The sequence below is a fragment of the Antennarius striatus genome, chromosome 23 (genome assembly GCF_040054535.1).
Source record: "Antennarius striatus isolate MH-2024 chromosome 23, ASM4005453v1, whole genome shotgun sequence".
Lineage (NCBI taxonomy): Eukaryota > Metazoa > Chordata > Actinopteri > Lophiiformes > Antennariidae > Antennarius > Antennarius striatus.
In genome coordinates this window covers 10519956-10539982 of record NC_090798.1, presented here as the reverse complement: position 1 = coordinate 10539982, position 20027 = coordinate 10519956, and the positions used below count along the sequence as shown (strand labels likewise).

At 49.0% G+C, this 20027-nt stretch overlaps 1 protein-coding gene across 6 annotated transcripts in view; it reads left to right on the top strand.

Moving 5' to 3' along the window:
- Positions 1–19511, top strand: part of LOC137590618 (nuclear factor 1 B-type-like) — a 54311-nt gene extending 34800 nt beyond the window's left edge. For 2 of the 6 annotated variants that reach the window (XM_068308297.1, XM_068308298.1), the window contains exons 3-12: positions 2469–2525; positions 4533–4601; positions 7149–7269; positions 7841–7962; positions 9924–10055; positions 10139–10323; positions 11986–12124; positions 12402–12484; positions 16328–16416; positions 19348–19511. In XM_068308297.1, the coding sequence (XP_068164398.1) occupies positions 2469–2525; positions 4533–4601; positions 7149–7269; positions 7841–7962; positions 9924–10055; positions 10139–10323; positions 11986–12124; positions 12402–12484; positions 16328–16416; positions 19348–19480 (1130 nt within the window). In that variant the 3' untranslated portion in view covers positions 19481–19511. The remainder of the gene's footprint in view (positions 1–2468; positions 2526–4532; positions 4602–7148; positions 7270–7840; positions 7963–9923; positions 10056–10138; positions 10324–11985; positions 12125–12401; positions 12485–16327; positions 16417–19347) is intronic. The other 4 variants (XM_068308299.1, XM_068308300.1, XM_068308301.1 and 1 more) reach the window with 2 other exon arrangements.
- The last annotated feature ends 516 nt before the right edge of the window (positions 19512–20027 follow it).

Genomic DNA, 20027 nt, shown 5'->3' with positions numbered 1-20027 from the left:
CTCGGATGCGGAATTCACGAATAATTCATACTTCTGGTGTTTTTTAACCCGAGGCTCATTTCCCAGACCTGTTGAGCAGTAGAGGTGATTAGCCTCCAATTAGAGCTTTAAGTAGACATAACCGCACCACAGGTCCCAACGAACCAACCAACGAACGAACGATCGAGTGCAGCCCCAAACCATGCAACCCCCCCCCTTCCCCCCCTTCAAAGAAAGGAACGCCAGCCGCCCCCGTTGGGGTCAGAGGTAGAATGTAAAGCAACAGAGGGGTTGTTTCTAGCTCCGGCGCCGGCCTGGCAGATGCACCATATGTTTGCATCCCACCTTGAGTCATCCAGGTGGTCTCTCCTGGTGCTACGTTGGGGGGTGGGGGGGGGTCCTCATGCTGGAAGATGCTGCCTGGGATCTCTAATTGCCGCCGCCATCTGCTCTTTTTGTCATGTCTGCCTGTTCAGCCCTCAAAGACGGAGAAGTAGAAACTCTGATCAGACCCAACCGAAGCGGCGCCCCCTCTCCCACCTCCACCTCCTCGCAGCCCCCCCCCCCCCCACCAACCAACCACCTCCTCGTCCGACCACCTTTTCAGCGCTCACCTCCTCTTCGCTCCGTCTCTGGCGTTCTTTTCTTCTCCGCCCCCCACCCCACCCCCCGGCCGTTTCTTCCCCTCTCAGCAGTTCTCAGGGTGCAAGCATAAAGTTGGCAGTCGCAACTAGACTGATGGATGACTCTGAAAGTGGGATGGGGGGGAAGAGGGACGGCGGTGGATCGGGGGCTTGGGTGTGTGTGTGTGTGTGTGTGTGGGGGGGGGGGGTTGCATCCACTGAGCTCCCTGCAATCACTTTATGGACATGTACTTGTGCCAAGTCTACACAAACCTCGACTCGCCCACAAAAGCTACTTTACATGCCGTTGCGTCGGTGGTTGTGTGCGAGCGTGCACACGCGTGTGCGCGCCAAGGGGGGGGGGGGGGGGCGTGAGCCAAATAAAACTCGCAATTTTGCTGAAGCGAACGACTCGTGTACAACTTCCAGTTGATGTCCGACCTTTTTGAGAAAAAAAAAAACAAAAACAAAAAAAACGTCATTTCTCAGAGATGTATAATTTTAAATTTTTTTTTAGAGTTTCGCGATTATTGATCAAGCAAATTCCAAGACGCCGTCGTTCTTTATCAATCGCTGCCGCTCCGAACCGCCATTTACCCATCAGGCCTTGTGCGGTTTCCAGAAGCGCCGTTTAAGTACCGTGTTCTAAGACCACATTTAGTGTAGTTAGGGCTAAGAATACTGGAGGAGGGGTGTTTCTTGGTCTTCCTCTTCTCCTTCTTAACGTATGGTCCTGTTCCCTCCCTACTTTGTCATTGTTGAGTCCCGGCCAAGAACATTCTGTTTTTACAGTGCTGTTTAATAGTCGAATTTAGGAGCGGGGGGACGAGAGAGAGGGAGAGAGACACAGAGAGAGAACAAGAAAAGGATAAATCAACTTCTTTTTCTCCCCGCCCCCCCCCAGGCCCTCTCCCTCCATTGCCTTTAATGCAGCTCATGAGAGCTGAGGCAGGAAAGAGGCTGTTGTTTCAAGGCGGGGGTATCTAAGTTCATGTCTCCTCTCTCTGCTGCTAAACGAGTAGATCTTTATCTCCACGCCGGGTCCGATTGGGGGGGTAGGGTGGGGCGCTCTTTGTCGCGGGACGTGTGCAGACCTGGACCGCCTCGGATCATTATAGGGGTTGCGTTCAGGTACAGAACGGCAGTAGTTCAGTTCTTGCCCCCGGGGTGACGAGGCCTCGCTGAGTTCAGCTGGGTTTTTTTTTTTTTTTTTTTTTGTATTGTTTCTTTTGAAACTTGTCATATAAATTTTAACGCCAGACAGTTTTTACTGTCACACGACACCCGCGATCAACCGGCGTAGGAAAACCGCTTTAGAACGATGGCCCCCACCCTGAAGACGTCAAACCAGGACATCAAAAAAAAAAAAAAAAAATTCCACCTCTTCCTTTCTTTTTCTACAGTCTGCCTTCCGTTAACGCTAACGCTGTTCAAACAGCGCCACCTAGGTTGACGTACGGCGATGCCTGATAGGTTGATGCGGAAAAAAACATGCAGGCATCCAGGAAGTCATCGAACGCACATCGTCTCACTAGCAATCGTGGCTGACGTACTCAAGTAATTTTACATCAAGGAATCTTGATTTCCGACTTTCTTGACCTATGACTCTGCTGTATTCCCTTGAACTTAAGCATCTTTTTAAACGGACCTGGATATTCCGGTTAAAATTCCCGTCACCCCAGTAGTTCCCCAGATTCATGTGTTTTTATTCGATTTTTTTTTTTTTTTTCAATTCCCTTATTATTGCTAACGGGATAAATATCGAATGCTAAAAAGAGAAATGCGTCATGCTGATGGTATGTTTTTGTCCTGCTGCTTCACTAAGGACCACCCCCCCCCACCTCCCATCTCTGTTTGTGTCTGCAGACTCGCAGCAGTCAGGAAGTCCCAGTAACAATGAGCCAGGCAAGAACCCTCTTCCAGGTATGTGCGGCGGTAGCCATCCTCCTTCCTGTCATCGCTCCAGTGTTCCTGAACACGCTTCAGCACACAGACGCTGTCCTGACACGCAGCCAACCAATAGGAAGGCTTTAAGCTGAACGCTGAACAAACGGCGCCGCGCACGCCACGCCGCTCTGACGGCTTCAACAATCTAACGCACAAAGATTTTTCCAGCTAGGACGATCGCGTCTCGAATTGAAACCGCCGTCACGGTAAAGGGGGGTGACGTCGAACACGCGGCGAAAACCGACATAAAAAGGGCACCTGCGGAGATCGCGCCTCTTCGGTAGAGCGTGACGATGCTGAGTCAGCAAAGCGGAGCAGCGATCTCCATCGCCTCGTCTGGATTGACCCGCGCCGTGTCGTCACAGAGCTGGAATGCAAATAGTTTGGGGATCATAATTAGTTTTCTACCTCCAGCAGGTCCTGCCGACGCAGGTGCCAAGGAAAACACGCCGGCGAGCCAATGACTCAGGCCTCGGAGGGCCTGCAAAGTGGCAAAACGCCGTCGGATCGCTGAAGACGTTGGGCGTTGCAGGTTGCCAATCGAGCCGTCCGCCCGCCTGCCTGTTTGGCACGGCAACGGGCGCGTTTGGCATCGCAATAAAGCCGCGTCGGACTCATTTGGGTGTCAATAACCTGTCTGGCTCTTAGACTCCACTGGCGGCTCCTGATGATTGTTCTGCACGGGTCACACAGACTCCAGCAAAAGGCGACGGCGTGAGAAATAAGAGCACGCTATAATTAGATACGACCGTCGCTAAAAATAACTCCAAGCGGTTGGTTTTTTTTTTTTTAGAGCGAGCGACGCCAAATCCCATTTCAATATAATGGATGAGTCGAAGGTCGCAGCCGCCGGTCCTCCCTTCGGTTCCAGAGCTTTGAATACCCATCAATATTGACAGGTATTAAATTGTACTACTGTATTTGATCAAATGGGCGGAGCAGGTCTGCGTGTCACCCCCCACACACACACACACACACACAAACTCGTCCTGTGGGTTCAACCGAAAAGAAAATTGACGTTTCTTTTAAACTACAATCTCTTTAAACTGAAAAGTCCTTCGACACTGATGTTTGGTTTTTTTTAATCACGACTGGGTGACGATACTTGAAAAGAAAATGTAGTATATTATATTAAGTATAAGTATATTATATTATATTGTTATATTAAACAAAATGTATTAAAATGCTAAATCACATTACAGCAGATGTTATTCTTTGATTAAGGGCGTCAAAAGTGACTTTTATTAAAGCCGATCACAAAAACAGTGAAACTTCTTCTTTTTTTTTTTTAATTCAGAAAAAAAAATTTAATTAATAGTGGAAAAAAAATTAACTACTTCTTCTAAAATGGTGCTTTTTTTAAAAATCAAATTTGTACAATTTTTCTTGGACGTCATCCAACTGGGACGACATCTATGAAAAAAACTAAGAAAATATTTTTTTTTAATAAGATGTAAGGATTAAAATAATCATTAACAGTTTCCTTTTCCCTCTAATTAATTGATTTTCTTTAATAATAATTTAATGTAATATTTTCTGACGTCGGGGGCTCCATTGGCTCTTCCTTCTTTGTGTGCTCATTAACGACTTTTCCTTGTCACTGTTTGAGAATTTAAAAATATATATAATTTGTTACAAATTTGAATTCCAGCCTCAAACAGCCGCCGTGAGCATGTTTTTAAAAAAAATTGTTCAAAGTATTTAAAAAGCCTGAAGTTTACTTAATGACTGGTCCCGCTGCAGATTTGTGAGGCCTGGGGGGGGACGTGTCATCTCGTCAGCGCCACTAAAAGATAATGCTAGCTGTGTCCTTCACACGTATGGCTGGTTACAGAACGTCACGGGAGTTCAGATGATTAACGCTTCACGAGAAACGATGACAGAAATATTTGATCCGATGTTTATTCAGATCGGCTCGATAAGTTCACCACAAATGGGTGGGGGTGACGACTGATCGCTTCTCTTTTTGCCCCCCGTTTTCAGTCTACCTGGAGGACAGCTTCATCAAATCAGGAGTCTTCAGTGTTACCGAACTGGTGCGAGTGTCCAGAAGTAAGTACGCCGCCTCCTCGTCTCCTCTTCCTCACCTGCGTGACGTGTTATTTCATCAGCCGTGACTGATCACGCCCACACCAGGAACAAAAATCCGCCGAATCAAACGAGGGCAACCGGAGTCCCATAAGCAGCGTTTAAGCTGCGAGTATGGACACGCCCACGCGGCCACGGAGTCGAGGTCCCAACATGGAAGTACACCTGAAACACGTTAGCGCGTGCAGGCAATATTCTCTGCGGATCTCACCTGAAACATGACGCGCTGAGCCGCGGCGCGACGCGACGGTAAGTCCGGTTGGGCCGGTCTGGTCTCACAATGGGAGCTCTTTTGATCACCTCTATGTGTACAGACACGTCTGGCATCTGCAAAATCCGTTGATGGTTGTCGTCCCCCCCCCCCCAAAAAAAAAAAACCCAGCCAACCGGCTTGAAGGGATCCAAAGGAACAGATCAATCGAGGCCACTGGAGCTCATTTACAGTATTTTCCAGACTATAAGGTGCGCTGGATTATAAGGGGCACCTTCAATGAATGGACTATTTAAAAAAAAAAAAATCCTACATAAAGCACACTGGATTATAAAACGCATCTGAGAACTCATCTTTAATGAAATGTCTACAGGCAAACTTCGGTTTCCGACCGCAATTCGTTCCCGAAGGCTGTTCGAATAGCGATTTGTTCGAATTCCAAATGCATTTTTCCCCATTACAAATAATGTAAATGGTCTTAATCCGTTCCAACAAGCTAGAAAACTACCTTTTTTCAACATATGTTATTTCATGATGTCATTTATACATCAATTTGTATAGTAATGAAACATATCAGAAATGAGGAAAAAAAAGGAGCAAACACGAGAAAGAAAAAGAAAAAACCCAACGTAATCAGGTTAGCCTAAGGTACGAGTTACCGTCGTCTTTTGGACAGAAGTTTACGGTACCATAACTCTTACCATAGGCAATGGAACGCAAATTAAGTGAAAACTTATTGAATAAACTAAACTAAAATAAAAAGCACATTACCGTCATGTTTTCTCTCGACTTTTCTCGACTTTTCTCGCCTGTTCTCGCGCTTGGCGGCGAGAAAAAGGCGTTTGTTTCACGTTCGACTTCCAAATTTTGTTCCAAATTGTTCCAACTTCCAAATTCCATATTTTTTGGTCGAATTCCGATTTGTTTGATGTCTAAAGCGTTCAAAAACCAAGGTTTGCTTGTACTATACAACTTTTTTTCCATATATATATCACATTGAATTATAAGAAATTGAGAATATTAAAGGCTTTTAGGTGCGCCTTATAGTGCAGGAAAATAACTAATAGTCTCTGCTGGTTTAACAGTTTAAATGTGATTTTATTTTATTTTTCAGATCAGATTAAATCATTCAATAAATGTGGTCGTCCTGATTCGACGGCCGCCATCCTTAGCGTTAGCCGATTAGCTGTTGTTTACCTGCTGTATCAGCGTTCACTTCATACGTCACGCTTTGAAAGGCAGGAGCTTCTCCTTTCAATGCCCAGAGATTGAATATCCTTTTGAACGGCTGTGTTTTTGTTTAGCGCTTAATTTGCCCCCCCCTCAACCCTCCACCCTCCCACACCCCCTCCAGATGGTGGCTATGCCGGCGTGTTTTGCTCTCATGTGACCAAACCCCGATTTCAACCAAAGCCCTCTGAAGGAGAGCTGGAATTTTAAAAAGGTCGACAGACACGCAGGAACTCAGTCGCTCCCGCCGGTCCCTCCCCGGGAAAAGACATCCGAGCGGGTCGCTCGTCCGTCATCGCGCTCCTGTCCCGGTTCTAGACGTTCTTTGAACTCCTGCATGCGACCCGGCGTTTAGACCGCGACACGGGTGAATGCAACGGGATCCAAGAGAAACGTGGGCGCGCACAGACAGATGAGAGTCTCGCTTTGTTTCCGAGCGAGGGTGAGGTCATCCTCCGGTTCGGGGGGTGTTCCAGATCTTAAAAGCTCGGATTATGATAACAAGATGAAACCGGGGCGATCCTAGACTGTAAATGGGACCAAAAGCACAAAACAATGGCGTTGCATTCAGTGTCCTCGGGACGAATGCATTCCTGCGCAGACGGCGGCTAAGGGGGGGGCCTCTGCCAGGGGCCGCGGTTGGGCTGCCAGGGCGGAGGCTGGCGGAGGGATCGTGCCAGTGGTGAACCTCAGACCACAACAGACGACGCCACACACTCCATCCTCTCATCGACTCCAAACCGAGCGACCGCCGGCGCTGCAGGCGCCCTGGCGGGCCTCGCTCGGGGGGAGGGAAAGATGAGGAGCGGGAGGCTGGCGAGCTCCCTTTGTCCCTGCGCCGGCGCTCGGTGGAAACAATATCCCTCACCTCGACCGCGAGGAGGCCCACGACTCCCGTCCTGCCGGAGATCGCGGTTCAAGGAGACGAGGGTGGGAGGAAGCGTGTGTTTGGTTTAGAGGGGTGTCCTCGTAAACACCAGATTTAAAAACAGACGCACATGCATGAAACTTGCGGTACTTGCCGACCTGACGGCGCATCTTGACCACCTGTGTTCCCCCCCCCCCCCCAGTGCCCATCACCCACGGCGCGGCGGTGAACTTCTCCATGGCCGACATGCCGAGTCAACCCTACTACCACGACCTGAACTCCAGCGTGGGGCTGCATCGCTCCCTGTCCTCCCCCCCGGGCAGGTAAACAGCATATTTCCGTCTCGTAATATAGCATACGTTGCTATGGTGATGGTGTAGCTAGCTTAGCCTAGCGTACCAATCAAATAAATGGGTGAAGGACGTTGCCGTCCCGGTACTGTTCTAAGCTGAAGCTCCGTTTTTAATATGAGGCATTTTAAACATACAACCACAGCTAAGCTAGCTGTTTCTATGCTAAGCTAGGTGAAGCATCTTTAGCGATAGCTTCACGTTTAGCACACAGATATGAGTCTTCTCAGGTAAGTTAAGGATTTATTAGTTTACGGGTGAAGCGGAGCAGTACCACTGGCGGCCACAAGGGGCAGTGTAGTTGCGATACCAGGAAAGCCACCCTTAATTTTTTTTGTTTTTATTGATTGACACGTCATCACAGCCTTTTGACTTTTCTCTGCTGTCTTTTGGATGCATGGGAACCCCTTTAGAGGACGAATGGACGCACGAGTGGATGTATCGCAAAATGAGTGATATTGTCTTTCCCAAAATTCCACAGGACGAGACATTCACCCGATCCTATTAGACACATCTAATCCGTAAACGTCTCTGTGTGTCGTAGCAAAAGGCCCAAAACTGTCAGCATGGACGAGAACATGGACACCAGCCCGACAGGACCCGACTTCTACTCATCGCCCAGCTCGCCCGCCAGCAGTCGGGCGAACTGGCACGAACGAGACCGAGGTGACTTTCCTGTTTACGTCTGACTGCTTTTGATTTACGAGTTGGATAAAACTATTCCAGCAACACCCTGATTTCATTCATGCTGTCACACAAACATTCAGTCAATGCCGCCGCTTTACAAACGAATGACGCACGTCGAGCGTTGCTCATTTCTTCGTCGACACCTTTCATTGTCCTCGTCGCTCCGCCTTAATTATGAGTTCTTGTAATTCGCAGATGCGCCGCGTGCACGTCTCTGAGCATTGAACACATGACATGACAGCGATAGCCCGAGGCGTGGGCAACCACACCAAAGTCTGAACCCATGTGACCCGACTGGATATACAGTAAATCTGTTTTCTCACACCTGTTGAACTCACAAAGGAAAGATTGTCGTTCCACAATGCAGAGAATTCCTTACGAGAACACGATGTTCCGAGAGGCTTAAAATAGTCTCAGGAGTTTTTTTGCGGATCTTTTTGCGCAGGGTTCAAATCACTCACACGCACTTTCGTGTGCAAAAAAACCTCAGATTAAACCATATGTCTTGGCTGGACTTGACAGAAGTCAGGCTTGATCCTGAGTTGATCTTGAGACTACCGCCCTCTCCCAGGGTTATCGGCGGACGTAAAGGGAATTGTTTAAATGCAAAGCGTTTCCTTCCGACGTGTTGAAAACCGGGATTTCTTCTCCGACAATCATCTGATACGTAGACATCCCTGGATGCACGAGAGACGCAACACCGGTGGGATTCAACCACAGCCCGATGTGGGTACATGAAATTCTACCCTGTCCCACTGCACATGTCCTGGGAGAACAGCTCAGGGTAAACTTAGACACTCTGGGCGAGGAGGAAGGGAAAGCAGCGGGTAGGAAAGTCTCCAAAGGCGGCCATTATTCTGTCAGACTGGGTATCAACGCGAAGTGGGGCGATATTAAACCCATATGAGGCTCGCTAAATGCCAAACCATCCTCACCTCACGCAGGAAATAAACATCAAATTTGCTCTGTGGTGTTTTTAAAAAGTGAAAAAGCTGCAGAAATTTTCGCTCTTAATGCAAAAAGCCCGTCTGTTTATTTAATCTTTTATAAGTGCTTCATTTCTGTTCGTTAATCGTTCGCTTTCGTTTCCCGAGGCGATCCGGTCTCCAGCGGGTGTAATTAGCCGCTCACCAGAATGTTCCTTTTTTTTCTTTCTTTCTTTTTTACCGTGGAAACTTTACGCAGCGATATCAATCTTCTCCGAGGTATTCCAGCCCCTGACACAAAAATGAAAGTACTTAAGACTGTATCCTCTAGCAACCTCCGATTGGGAAATACCCTTTAATTCCAGCCACCTTTAAGTTACTCTTCTTTTCTCCGGAGAGGAACAATCAGTCTCGTGGTTCCATCCCATCGTCTTCAGATTCCGTCTCACCGGCACGGAAAATCGAAGTGTTGTTCAAAGTGTTGAACATCGACTTCTTTAGTTTGCAGGGAACAACGCGTTTTCTAAACAAATTCCGACATCTTCTGGTGAGCCTTTCGGGATTATTCGTGGGGAATTATGGTAGCTTGTCGGATGCCGTGTAAGGCCGAGGCGAGCAGATGTTACACCGTAATGTTCTGCTCGAGATTACACCAGGGTCTTGAAATTCCTAAATCCTATTTGAGCGACCGGCTGCTTTTGCAATCACGAATGGGTGTGCCGGATTTGATCTTCTACTCAGCTGAGTTTTTTTCCCAGCTTTCTCCGGAACGCCCTGGGAATCGTTTTGCGATCCCAGAAATCAAAAGCGGATTTTGACCTTTTCTCGTTGTCTACAGAATTTCCTACGCACCTTCGGAATGCTAATCCCACGTAGCATTGTTTCAACCATAATCCTCACTTTGTATTTTCCCGAGACTCTCCTTCTCGTCCCGAAACGATCGCCGACATTTCCCGGTTTGAGTCATCGATAAGTTGTGTTCATGCTTTGTGTGTTTCCACCCCCCTCGAGCAGACATGTCCTCCCCCACCATGAAGAAGCCAGAGAAGCCGTTGTTCAGCCCCACGTCTCCGCAGGACTCCTCACCAAGACTCAGCACTTTCCCTCAGCCTCATCACCCAGGTCTAACCGGAGTGGGACACAGTGGTGAGTTTCAATCCCGATCACCTCGAACGCATCGTCACCCACCCCCCCCCCATCGATGACTCCGCCTTCTCCCTCTCTTGCAGTTATATCCACCAGGAGCCCCCCTCCACATTCGCCCCTGCAGTTCTCGGCCTCCGCCATCTTGCCCCCGGCGCCCTCACCCTACTTCTCACACCCCACCATCCGCTACCCGCCCCACCTCAACCCCGGCGACCCCCTCAAGAGCTACGTGCCATCATACGACCCGTCCAGCCCACAAAGCAGCCAGGTCAGTCGATGGCATCGTGGCGTTTGCCTGCCCGTCGTTTGCCTGCCCCTCGTTTGCCTGCCCCTCGTTTGCCTTTTTTGGTCAAAAAGTAGTTTGTTCTTAGCGCTGCTAAAACGAAGTACTCTCACAAACCCCTAATTAGCTATTTTAAGAGTCCTTAAATGAAGACGTCTCCGCGCCTCGCAAAACAAGTTAATTATTGACAGTCATCGACCGTTTATTTCATTTTGCGTGGATTATTATGGCTTTAAGTTGCAGGATTTGACTTTAAGCTCACGGCAAAAAAGTCAAAAGACTTTCCCAGACTGGCATTTGTGGTCTCCCTCAAAAAAACGTCCGATATAACGTCCATAAAAGCGTCCGATCGCGGTCGCACGTGACTCAGAAACTGAGGAGGCTTTGGTCTTCCAGCAGGCGTCTCCATAGATGAGAGGGCAGCGTGATATTTATGTGAGTTTTATATCCTTTGCTGTTCTCACTGTAAACAAAGCCCTCGTAGACGGCTCCATCTCCAGAGCAGGGAGCTGGTCGGGTGTGTGTGTGTGTGTGTGGGGGGGGTGGGGTGGTAGCGGTGGGGGCTGTTACTTTAGAGAAAAACTGCGGGGAATGATAAAGGTTGTAAATATTTGCCGTTGCCGGGGCCCGGCTCTTGTGCAGAATTAACTGGCCCTCTGCTGGGGTGCTGGGGAATGGATGTGAGGGTAGGGGGGTGGGGGTGGGGGGCTGGGGTCCGGCAGCATTAGAAAACCAGTTGGAAGAGAAAGGGGCGGGGGGGATTCAGCAAATAACACAGCGCTTATAATCCCATGGACGAGTGCCAGAATGTTTTTATGCTTGCTTTAACGCAGATTATATTACACTCTAATTAAACATTCTATTCACATGGGGGGGCACCCTGTGGACACAATTCTTTTTCTAAAAAGGCCTGTTTGAATTTTGAACCCGGGGCGGCCCTGAAACGAACGGCCCAGACAGTCTCCAGCCGACTGAAAGAGTAGCTCCCACTTGCTTCCTTTATGCCCCCCCCCCCCACCACCACCACCACCACCACCACCACATCCATACCGTCTCTCTTCGCCCTGCGATGCCCACGCATTCACACCATTGTGGCCTCGGCCCTCCGTGCCTTTTCATGCCCGAGTCCTCCTAAATTCCGTTTACGAGTGTCGTTAAAATCATTGTTTAAAATCGTGTCGGAAATCCAGGATCTGGGGTTAAAGAAACGACTGAGACGACGGAAAAGTAAGAAAATCTTTTCTTGGCGTGGCTTTAAGTTACCTTTTGTTGTTGATTTTAAGTTTGTGAGGCCAAACAGGGCAGTTAAGATGATTTACCTCCCCCCTACCCTTACACCCCCACCAGGAACAATGTGTACAGTATTTTCCGCCCTATAAGGTGCACCTATAAGCCTATAGTTTTCTCAATTTCTTATAATCCAATGTTCCTTATATATGAAAAAAAGTTTTTTTTTAGATAGGCCATCCACTGAAGGTGCGCCTTATAGTGCGGAAAATACGGTGTATTCAGGTTTGTCCAACTTCCATCGGAGTTTGACGTTAAAATTAATTTCTTCTTTTAGCTGACGATTGTTCCTGCGGATAGTTTATCCAAAGTATTCTGTGAATTTGAATTTTTGGTTCTTAATGTTCTTGTTTTTCGCAGCCTAACAGCAGCGGTCAGGTGGTCGGAAAAGTCCCGGGCCACTTCACCCCGGTCCTGGCTCCATCCCCCCACCACGGCGCCGTGCGACCCGTCTCGCTGTCCATGCCCGACACCAAGCCCATTACTACATCCACAGAAGGTGAGCCCCCCACCCCTTTGACCAGCGATGATTATTTATTAAACATGACGACTTGGAAATGTGCTTGTTGACAAAACGGGAGTGGGCCCGACATTCAGCCTTGTGGGACGCCACGTGTTTGTTTTTTCGCGATTCGGGGAGCGGGTAGCGCCGCTTCTGGACCCTTGTGTTCCTGTGTTTGTGATTCTGACACCGTGGATCAGTCCGGCAGCTCCGTGTGGATTCCTCGTTCTAATTCCGGCGTCTATTTGTGTTTTTGTGATGACATGTCGCCCAGGCTACTCAGCCCCCGGCACCCCGACGGCGAATCGTTTTGTCGGCCTGAGCCCGAGAGATCCCGCCTTCCTCCACCAGCAGCAGGTGAGCCGCCCCCCTCCCTCCCAACCCCTCCACCAGTACTCACCTCACCTTCTCAGCTCACTTGTCATTTTCTGTCCCCCCATTTCCCAACACATCAAATCCGAACTCCCCGCCCTCCCCAAACGCCCGTCACGCTCTGAATTTGAATGGTAGGAAGCGTTAAAGCATCTCTTTTAGAGCGTTTCCAGGTCATGTGACAGCTCTGCATCGCCTGGGGTCAATCATTAAATTCAGTCCTGGTATTAAAAAAAATGTAATTTCTGAAAAAGTTTGCGTTTTAAACAACTCAAGAGATCTAGTGTTTTTTTATAGTGTAAAATTAAAACAACAGTTTTAATGCAAGGAATTCCTTAAATAAGTAAATGTTTATAATCTCTATATTTCTGAAACTTTTATTTTAAAAATTTTACATGATAAAATATTAACATGAAAATTTTAAAAACACTTTTTGAGCTGCATTGAAAAATCAATTCTCATTTCACTGTAAAAAATGACAGGAAATTCAGTGGCTGCGTGAGGGTGAGACGTGGGTGAGATTTAAGGGTGTGAGGCACTCACCCCTCTCCCTCACACACTGATCACACACACACACACACACACACACACACACACACACACACACACACACACACACACACACGCAATCAGCACACTCCCTCCTTAAGGAGACCTAGCAGTTGGCCTAGCATCCCCCGAGCCTGTGTGTGTGTGTTTGTGGGTATGTGTGTGTGTGTGTGTGTGTGTTTGGTTGAGGTTAGAAGTGTTGCTGCATTTTGGTGGGGGAGTGATCTCCCCACCCCCCCCCCAAACCCGTCTCATTGAAAGTGCTGGTCTGAGGCCAAGGCTTTTCCAACCACAGCTAATTGAATGCATCTGCACGCGGCTACATAATGATGCCGGCTTTCTCCACAGCTCGCGCTTTTTTTTTTTTTACATGTTTAGTAAAAATGACAAAGCTGGCCTCTGTTTCGTCACTCCTCTTTCAGTCGCTCGCTCTCTCTTTACCGTTTTCGCTTCCCCTCGTTTTTTCCACTTAAATTAGAGGAGGCCGAAAAAGAAAATCTGTGAATGTTTGTCAGCAGTTATAGGATGGAGGAGGAGAGGAGGTGTGGTAGGGTGTCGTACAGTTCTACTTCCACGTCGTCTTCTGTCGGGACGGCGGTGGTCGCAGCGATCCGGCGACTTTATTTTTTTTTAAAAAGAGCAGGTAAATAAAATAAAATGATAAAAAGCGCTGGTGTTTTTATTCGGTTTTGTTTCCGTCGGTTCAGGCGTGTTCGGATTGATGGCAGCGAGGGATTTCCCCGACGGCCGTTCCGCGCTCCGTCCCGACGGATCAACGTTCCCGTCGGTTTGGGGAACTCGAACCCGTCGTTACGTTTGGTTAGGGTTAGGGTTTCTGCTTGTTGAGTTGTTTTTGGTTTGGTGGAGAGGGTCGAGAAAACACTTTGGCTAAACCCTCTGTCGTTGTCCTCGTCATGCGGTGATCACGTAGGGTCAGGGTTCATTTTTAGGGTTGGAGTTAGTTTAAATTTTTAGGTTTGGGTTAGGGTTTAGGATTACAGGCCTTATGGATAGGGTTAGGGTCAGCGTTTGGTTAGGGTTTAGGGTTTTGGTTAGGGGTTGGAAGTATGGTTTAGGGGTTGGGTTAGGGGTTACGATTAGGGTTTTGGTTAGGATTTGGGGTGAAGATGAGGGTTTTGGTTAGTGCTTGGGATTAGGGTTAGGGTTAGGGTTTTGGTTAGGGTTTGGGATTGTGATTGTGATTTATTGTTTGTTTAAGGTTTGGGTTTAGGATTAGGTTTAGGGTTTGGGTTAGGGATTAGGTTTAGGGTTTGGGTTAGGGACTAACATTAGGGGTTGGGTTTGGGTTTAGGAATAGGGTTGTGGTTAGGGTTTGGGGTTAAGATTAGGTTTAGGGTCTGGGTTAGGATTAGGGTTTTGGTTAGGGCTTGGGGTTAGGGTTAGCAATAGGATTAGGTTTAGGGTTTGGGTTAGGCGTTAGGATTGGGTTTAGGGATTGGGTTAGGGGTTGTTAGAATTAGGGTTGTGGTCAAGGTTTGGGGTTAGGATTAGGTTTAGGGATTGGGTTAGGGGCTAGGATTCAGGTACGGTTAGGGTTTGGGTTTAGGATTAGTATTAGGGTTTGGGTTAGGGGTTAGGATTAGTGTTTGAGTTGGGGTTTTGGGTTCAGGGTTACGGTTAGAGTTAGGGTTCGACGCCCCAGACGGAGCTCGCGTCGCTTGTACAATTGACGTCAGCGAGAAGCAGATGGATTTTTGCGAATCTGGAGTCGGCGCTCCTGAAGTCCTCCAATGACGTGTTGGGGCCCGGAGCCGGCCCCCTTCTTTCAGAAGCTGGCTTAATTTAAAATGTCGCACCTCAAAAACCGACGCACACGAGCAGCAGGCTTTAAAAAAATCAAACAACAAACAAAACAAAACAACACCACCCGCTCCCACACCTGCTCCACGACTCCCCGGCAGCCGATGTGTGAAAACCCTCCATTCATCTCTCGCCTTGGTTAACCCCTCGAGGGAACGCCGCCGTCGAGCATTCCGCCGGGAGAGATCCACTATCAGATGTCATTTGGTATTATCTAAGAAAGGATCCTAATCCACAATCTGCCCGCATCTGTTTGCTAACGTTCCCCTGCCCCCCCCCTGCCCCCCTGGCCCCCTTTTTTTCCCCGCCGCCGTGCCGCTGATTTTCGCTGGTGCCAGCGGACAGATGGCGAGCCCCCCGGAGGAGCGGTGGCACCGGGGCGTTTGGCCCAGCCTCCGCATTCCCTCCGAGCTTTTGTCAGAAAGCGGGACGGGAGCGGCTGGGGTGGGAAGAGGGGGTGGGGTTCCAGTCCAAAACCGCCGCCGTTTCATCCGGGTACTCCGAAGAGCAAACGTTTCCCCCGCCGCCGCCGCCGCCGTGAGTGGCTCTGAATATTCAACGTCCATCTGATTGGATCCCTCCTAAGAGCCTCCGTGAACGTCCGCCGCCGCACGCAGAGTGCTAACGCTGCAGTTTTACCCCGACGCATTTACCAAATGAATGCATTGACCGCGGGGGTGGGTGGGGGGTGGGGCAAGGTCAGGGCGTCGCCGGCGGAGATAGCTCTCAGCTGGATTGGCGACGCGTGAGCTCGCATTAATGCACGCAAAGGAGAGGGCGGTCTGTGTGTGTGGCTTCCGTGTGCTCCTAATTTGTAATCTGTATGTGAGGTTGGCATGCCTTTACGGGCAGGGCGGGGCTCAGGGAGGGGAGGGGGCGGGGTTAGCGTGCGCGTGCATGTGTGCGTATGTGTGCGTGTGCTGTTCAACTTCATTGCACAATTATTTTCACTTAAAAATTTTAAAATAAAAAAAATAAGTGAGCCGGCGTGACAATGCCTGCATGCTGGCACGCCCACCTGAATCTGAACACACAGCTTTGACTGACAGGTTGCATGCGTCGGATGCATCGCATGGCTGATAGATCGACTACCAAATATGATTGCCACTCATATTTATAACCATGACTAACTGCATTTTTTACTTCCAGGGTAGCCGCCGTGGCGCTAACTGTGATCGCATGCCTTCCTCTTTTGTCTGTTTGATCCATCGCTTTGACCTTCTTTTTTGTTCCTCCCTCAACAAATAATGAAACTGACCCTGGCTGCTGCTGGGGTTTTTTTTTTCTGTTTGTTTTTTTAGGACTTACCGCTGTATTTTTATTTTTTATTTTTTTAACTTCTGCTGCTCCTTCAGGCTCTTCTGCATGCATTTGTGTACATAGTGTTGAGTTGTTAGTGTAATCTGAAGTGGAAGTTGTCTTGGCCCAGTGACCTGACTGCTAGGTTTCAATTGACAGCTGAGGAAGTGTGACTGGAGCGTGACTCAAAACGGCAGGCATTATGGCCCCAGTGCCACTGACGACAGTTTGGGGATAACTTGGCAAAGGTAACCTTTTCATTCTTTCATGCCACCACACACACACACACACACACACACACACACACACATGAACACAAACTAAAATGAACACACAATAAAGCTCCTGATTTATTTTACCGGATGATTTCTCAAATCCGATCAGAGATGTGCAGATACTGTATGTCATATGAACTTTTTTTTTTTTTTTAATATATATGTGTATAGATGCTTCAGAATTCTTTTTGTGCGTCGTTATAATTTAAATCCCCTGAAACGCGATCCTCCGCCTCTGGCAGCAGATATTCTCAAGTTTATTCAGCTGTCAGATTTTTGTCTCGGTTATATTTCACCATTAGTGGCTTCCTTTCTTTAAATTGACAAATGATTTAGGGTTTGAAACGTGGCTTTTCCGCTCAGCTTCACGCCCAAACAAAACAAAACGCGATGGCGTGGCGACGAGAGGCGTGATGGAGCTAATCAGGACGGGGGGGAGTCGTCTCAGGTTGTTTGAACGCATCGGCGTCATTTTTTACTCGCTTATAATTAACCCCTCCCACCACCACCTCCCCCTCACTCCATGCTGTAAGTTTTTATGGGGGGCCAAAAACAAAAAACCCAAAACGTGAACCGCTTCATGGCGGTAGAGCGAGCTAACTGAGCTAAAGCCTTTCCTGCTAGTCGCCCTTTTTGCCTACATGCATCTAAATGCATGTGTGTGTGTGTGTGTGTGTGTGTGTGTGTGTGTGTGTGTGTGTGTGTGTGTGTGTGTGTGTGTGTGTGTGTGTGTGTGTGTGTGTGTGTTGAAGATACAAACTTTTGTCCAAACACACACACACACTCAGCAGAAGCCCCTTCAACAGGCCTCCTAATCGGCTAGCAGAGAAAAATGTCCCCCGTCGGAGGTGGAGGTTATTTTACTCCCACAATCCTCTTCTTCTCTCTCCTCCTCTCCTCTCCTCTCTCCTCCTCTCCTCTCCTCTCTCCTCCTCTCCTCTCCTCTCCTCTCTTTAATTCTGTTACAAAGGGACGGTAATTCTATTTTATTTCTTCCTCTTCCAAACCGTTCAACTTATGGATGGAATTATTCGGATTCCTCTTTTATCTGAGCTCGGCCTTTAAACGCCGGGATGCGGCGATGCCTCTTCAGAACCGGCCCCTAAATTAAAACGCTGCCAGACTCGCATGTTGCCATTGTGCAGGAAATGGGTCAGCAATCCATTAAGATGCCATTAGATAATCTAATTTAGGGAGCTAATCCTTAAACGAAGCAGGCTGTACGCCTGGGCTGAGCTCGCAGGGAGCAGAATTAGCCAGGTTTGGGAGCTGGGGCGGGGGCTGGGGGCGGGGCCGGCCTGCCTTCAAGGTTACCTGAGGAAATGCGGAGATGGGGGTTCAGATCCATTCTGTCCGGAGCTGGTTTGGTGCACGAATACAGTATTTTCTGCACTATAAGACGCACTGGATTATAAGGCGCAGTGGATTATAAGGCGCACCGGTTTATAAAACGCACTGGACTATAAGGCGCACTGGATTATAAGGCGCACTGTCGGTTTCTGAGAAAATTATAGGCTTTTAGGTGCGCCTTATAGTGCAGAAAATACTGTATATTAAATAAGAGGCCAAATCTAAAGCTAGGTTAGCCTTCTGGTTAAGCTATTGGGACAGCATTACCCAGAATTCTTAAAATTGCTTCCAAAACTGTTTCCCAACATAGAACGAAGTGAAGTGATGCTAGGCTAATTCAGTGGTGCTACGGGTGCAGGTGTCCGTTAGCCACGACGGGAGGATCCCGGCCGCCTCCTTGGCGTTTGACCTCGACGCTCGAGGAGTCGTCCAATCAGGAGCGGCACCCGGTGCCGCTCGGGTTCTGGGATGCAGATGGAGACCGGCAGACGTCGATTTTAACCAGATTAAAACCGATTTAGTGCCCACAGAGGCCCGCGGAGTCGGTCCGGCTAATGTAAGCCATTACCTGAGAGGAAAGGAAAGCAGAAAGATGGGAGGAAGGATAGAAAGGAAGGGGACGAGAAGAAAAAGCTGCTCTTTGTTCGGCAAAGGTAGGAAAAACTTAATCCCCCTTTTCCTGTCCGATGATTTCTGGCAAGCCGAAAGAAAGCAGGAGAGAGGAGATAGCAGGAAAACGAGACGGAGGGGTGGAGGGGGGGGGATTAGCGCCGAGGTCGTTTCACTCGTTCGCTCGTAATCAGAGTAAAGATTTTTTTTACTTTTGAATCATCTTCTTCCTTCGTTAGAACTCGACTGCCATCTTTTTTTTCGCTTTATGTCTTTCCGTCTCCTATCCTCAATTTTTTGTTTTCTTTTTGGTTGGGGGGGGGGGTCCCAGTTTTGTGTGTTTTTTGTTTTTTTTATTAGTTGTTTTTTTTCGCGCTCCGTCTGTCGCGACACGTTCGGTGTTTTCAGAGGTGAAAAAGTTTGTGGATTCGGAAGGAAGGTGTTCTCAGATGCGCTGGTGGGATGTGGGGGTGTTAACTGAGTGCACACTGGGGGTCTGTGCGGGAGGCGATGGTGGGGGTGTGGGTGGGGGGGGCGTCGGGCTAATTATCTGACATCTACGTAGCGCAGCGCCAACGGGAACAACGCACCGTTTGTTCCCGCTCGCGTTTTCAGTTAGCACCGTTGCTCCGCGAGAACAATCACCGTGTTGTTTTGCCATTAGCGTGAGATGAATAGGGATGGGACAGCTTTGTGTGGGTACCCCCCCAGCCCCCTTCTACTCCGACTCCTCCACCAATCACACACACCCCCCATGCTTTTTTAGCTTTTTAGTACTGCCATCCATGCGGAGACTCTCACGTGACGTCCTTCAGTGGGAATCAAGTGGAATCACCTCATCGTAGATTGACAGGGGGGGGTTTTGGGCATGGGGGGGGTCTGGTTTTGACTATTAATGAGCTAACATGTGGCTAACTGTTGTCCGTCTTCTTCCCCCCCCCACAGTCCTGGTACCTGGGCGAGCTTAGTTCCATTCCAAGTGTCGAACGGGACTCCGATTCTGCCAACAAATGTCCACCAGAACTACAGCATAAACATCATTGGTGAGCCGCTGGTCCCCGCCGAGACAGGGAACTGACCCCCGCAAGAGGCCGGATGACCCCACCCCCCACCCCCACCCCACCCACCACCACCTCCCTCATCCAGGGTGGGTGGGTGTTGTGTTGCAGCGCTAGCACTACAGGCGTCCGCAGCCACGGATGAAACCAGCAAAGCAGCAGGAGCTGCACTATGTCCCCCCCCACCTCCCCCCCACCTTCACAACACCACCACCGCCGCCGCCGACCTCATCCCGATACCACCCCACCCCCACCCCCCATGAAGGACACTGGCCACGAGGTGTCAATTGAGAGGTCTGCTGTCTCCTGGCCCAAGCCCCGCCCACATGCCCCGCCCACCACCCACCAGTCAGTCGTTGTGTCTGCAGGACTTTTTAATCCATTCAAATACTGTGATGTATAGATGCCTTAATGTTTGATTGCATGACATTCTAGTCTCTTAGCGGCGATTCCTTCTATTTTTCCATGTCGGGGGGGGGGGATGTAAACATTTTGATTTACACTCGGAGGTCTCCATAGCGACAACCTCTGCCTGGTGGATGGCAGCCGAGACTCTAAGACTCCGCC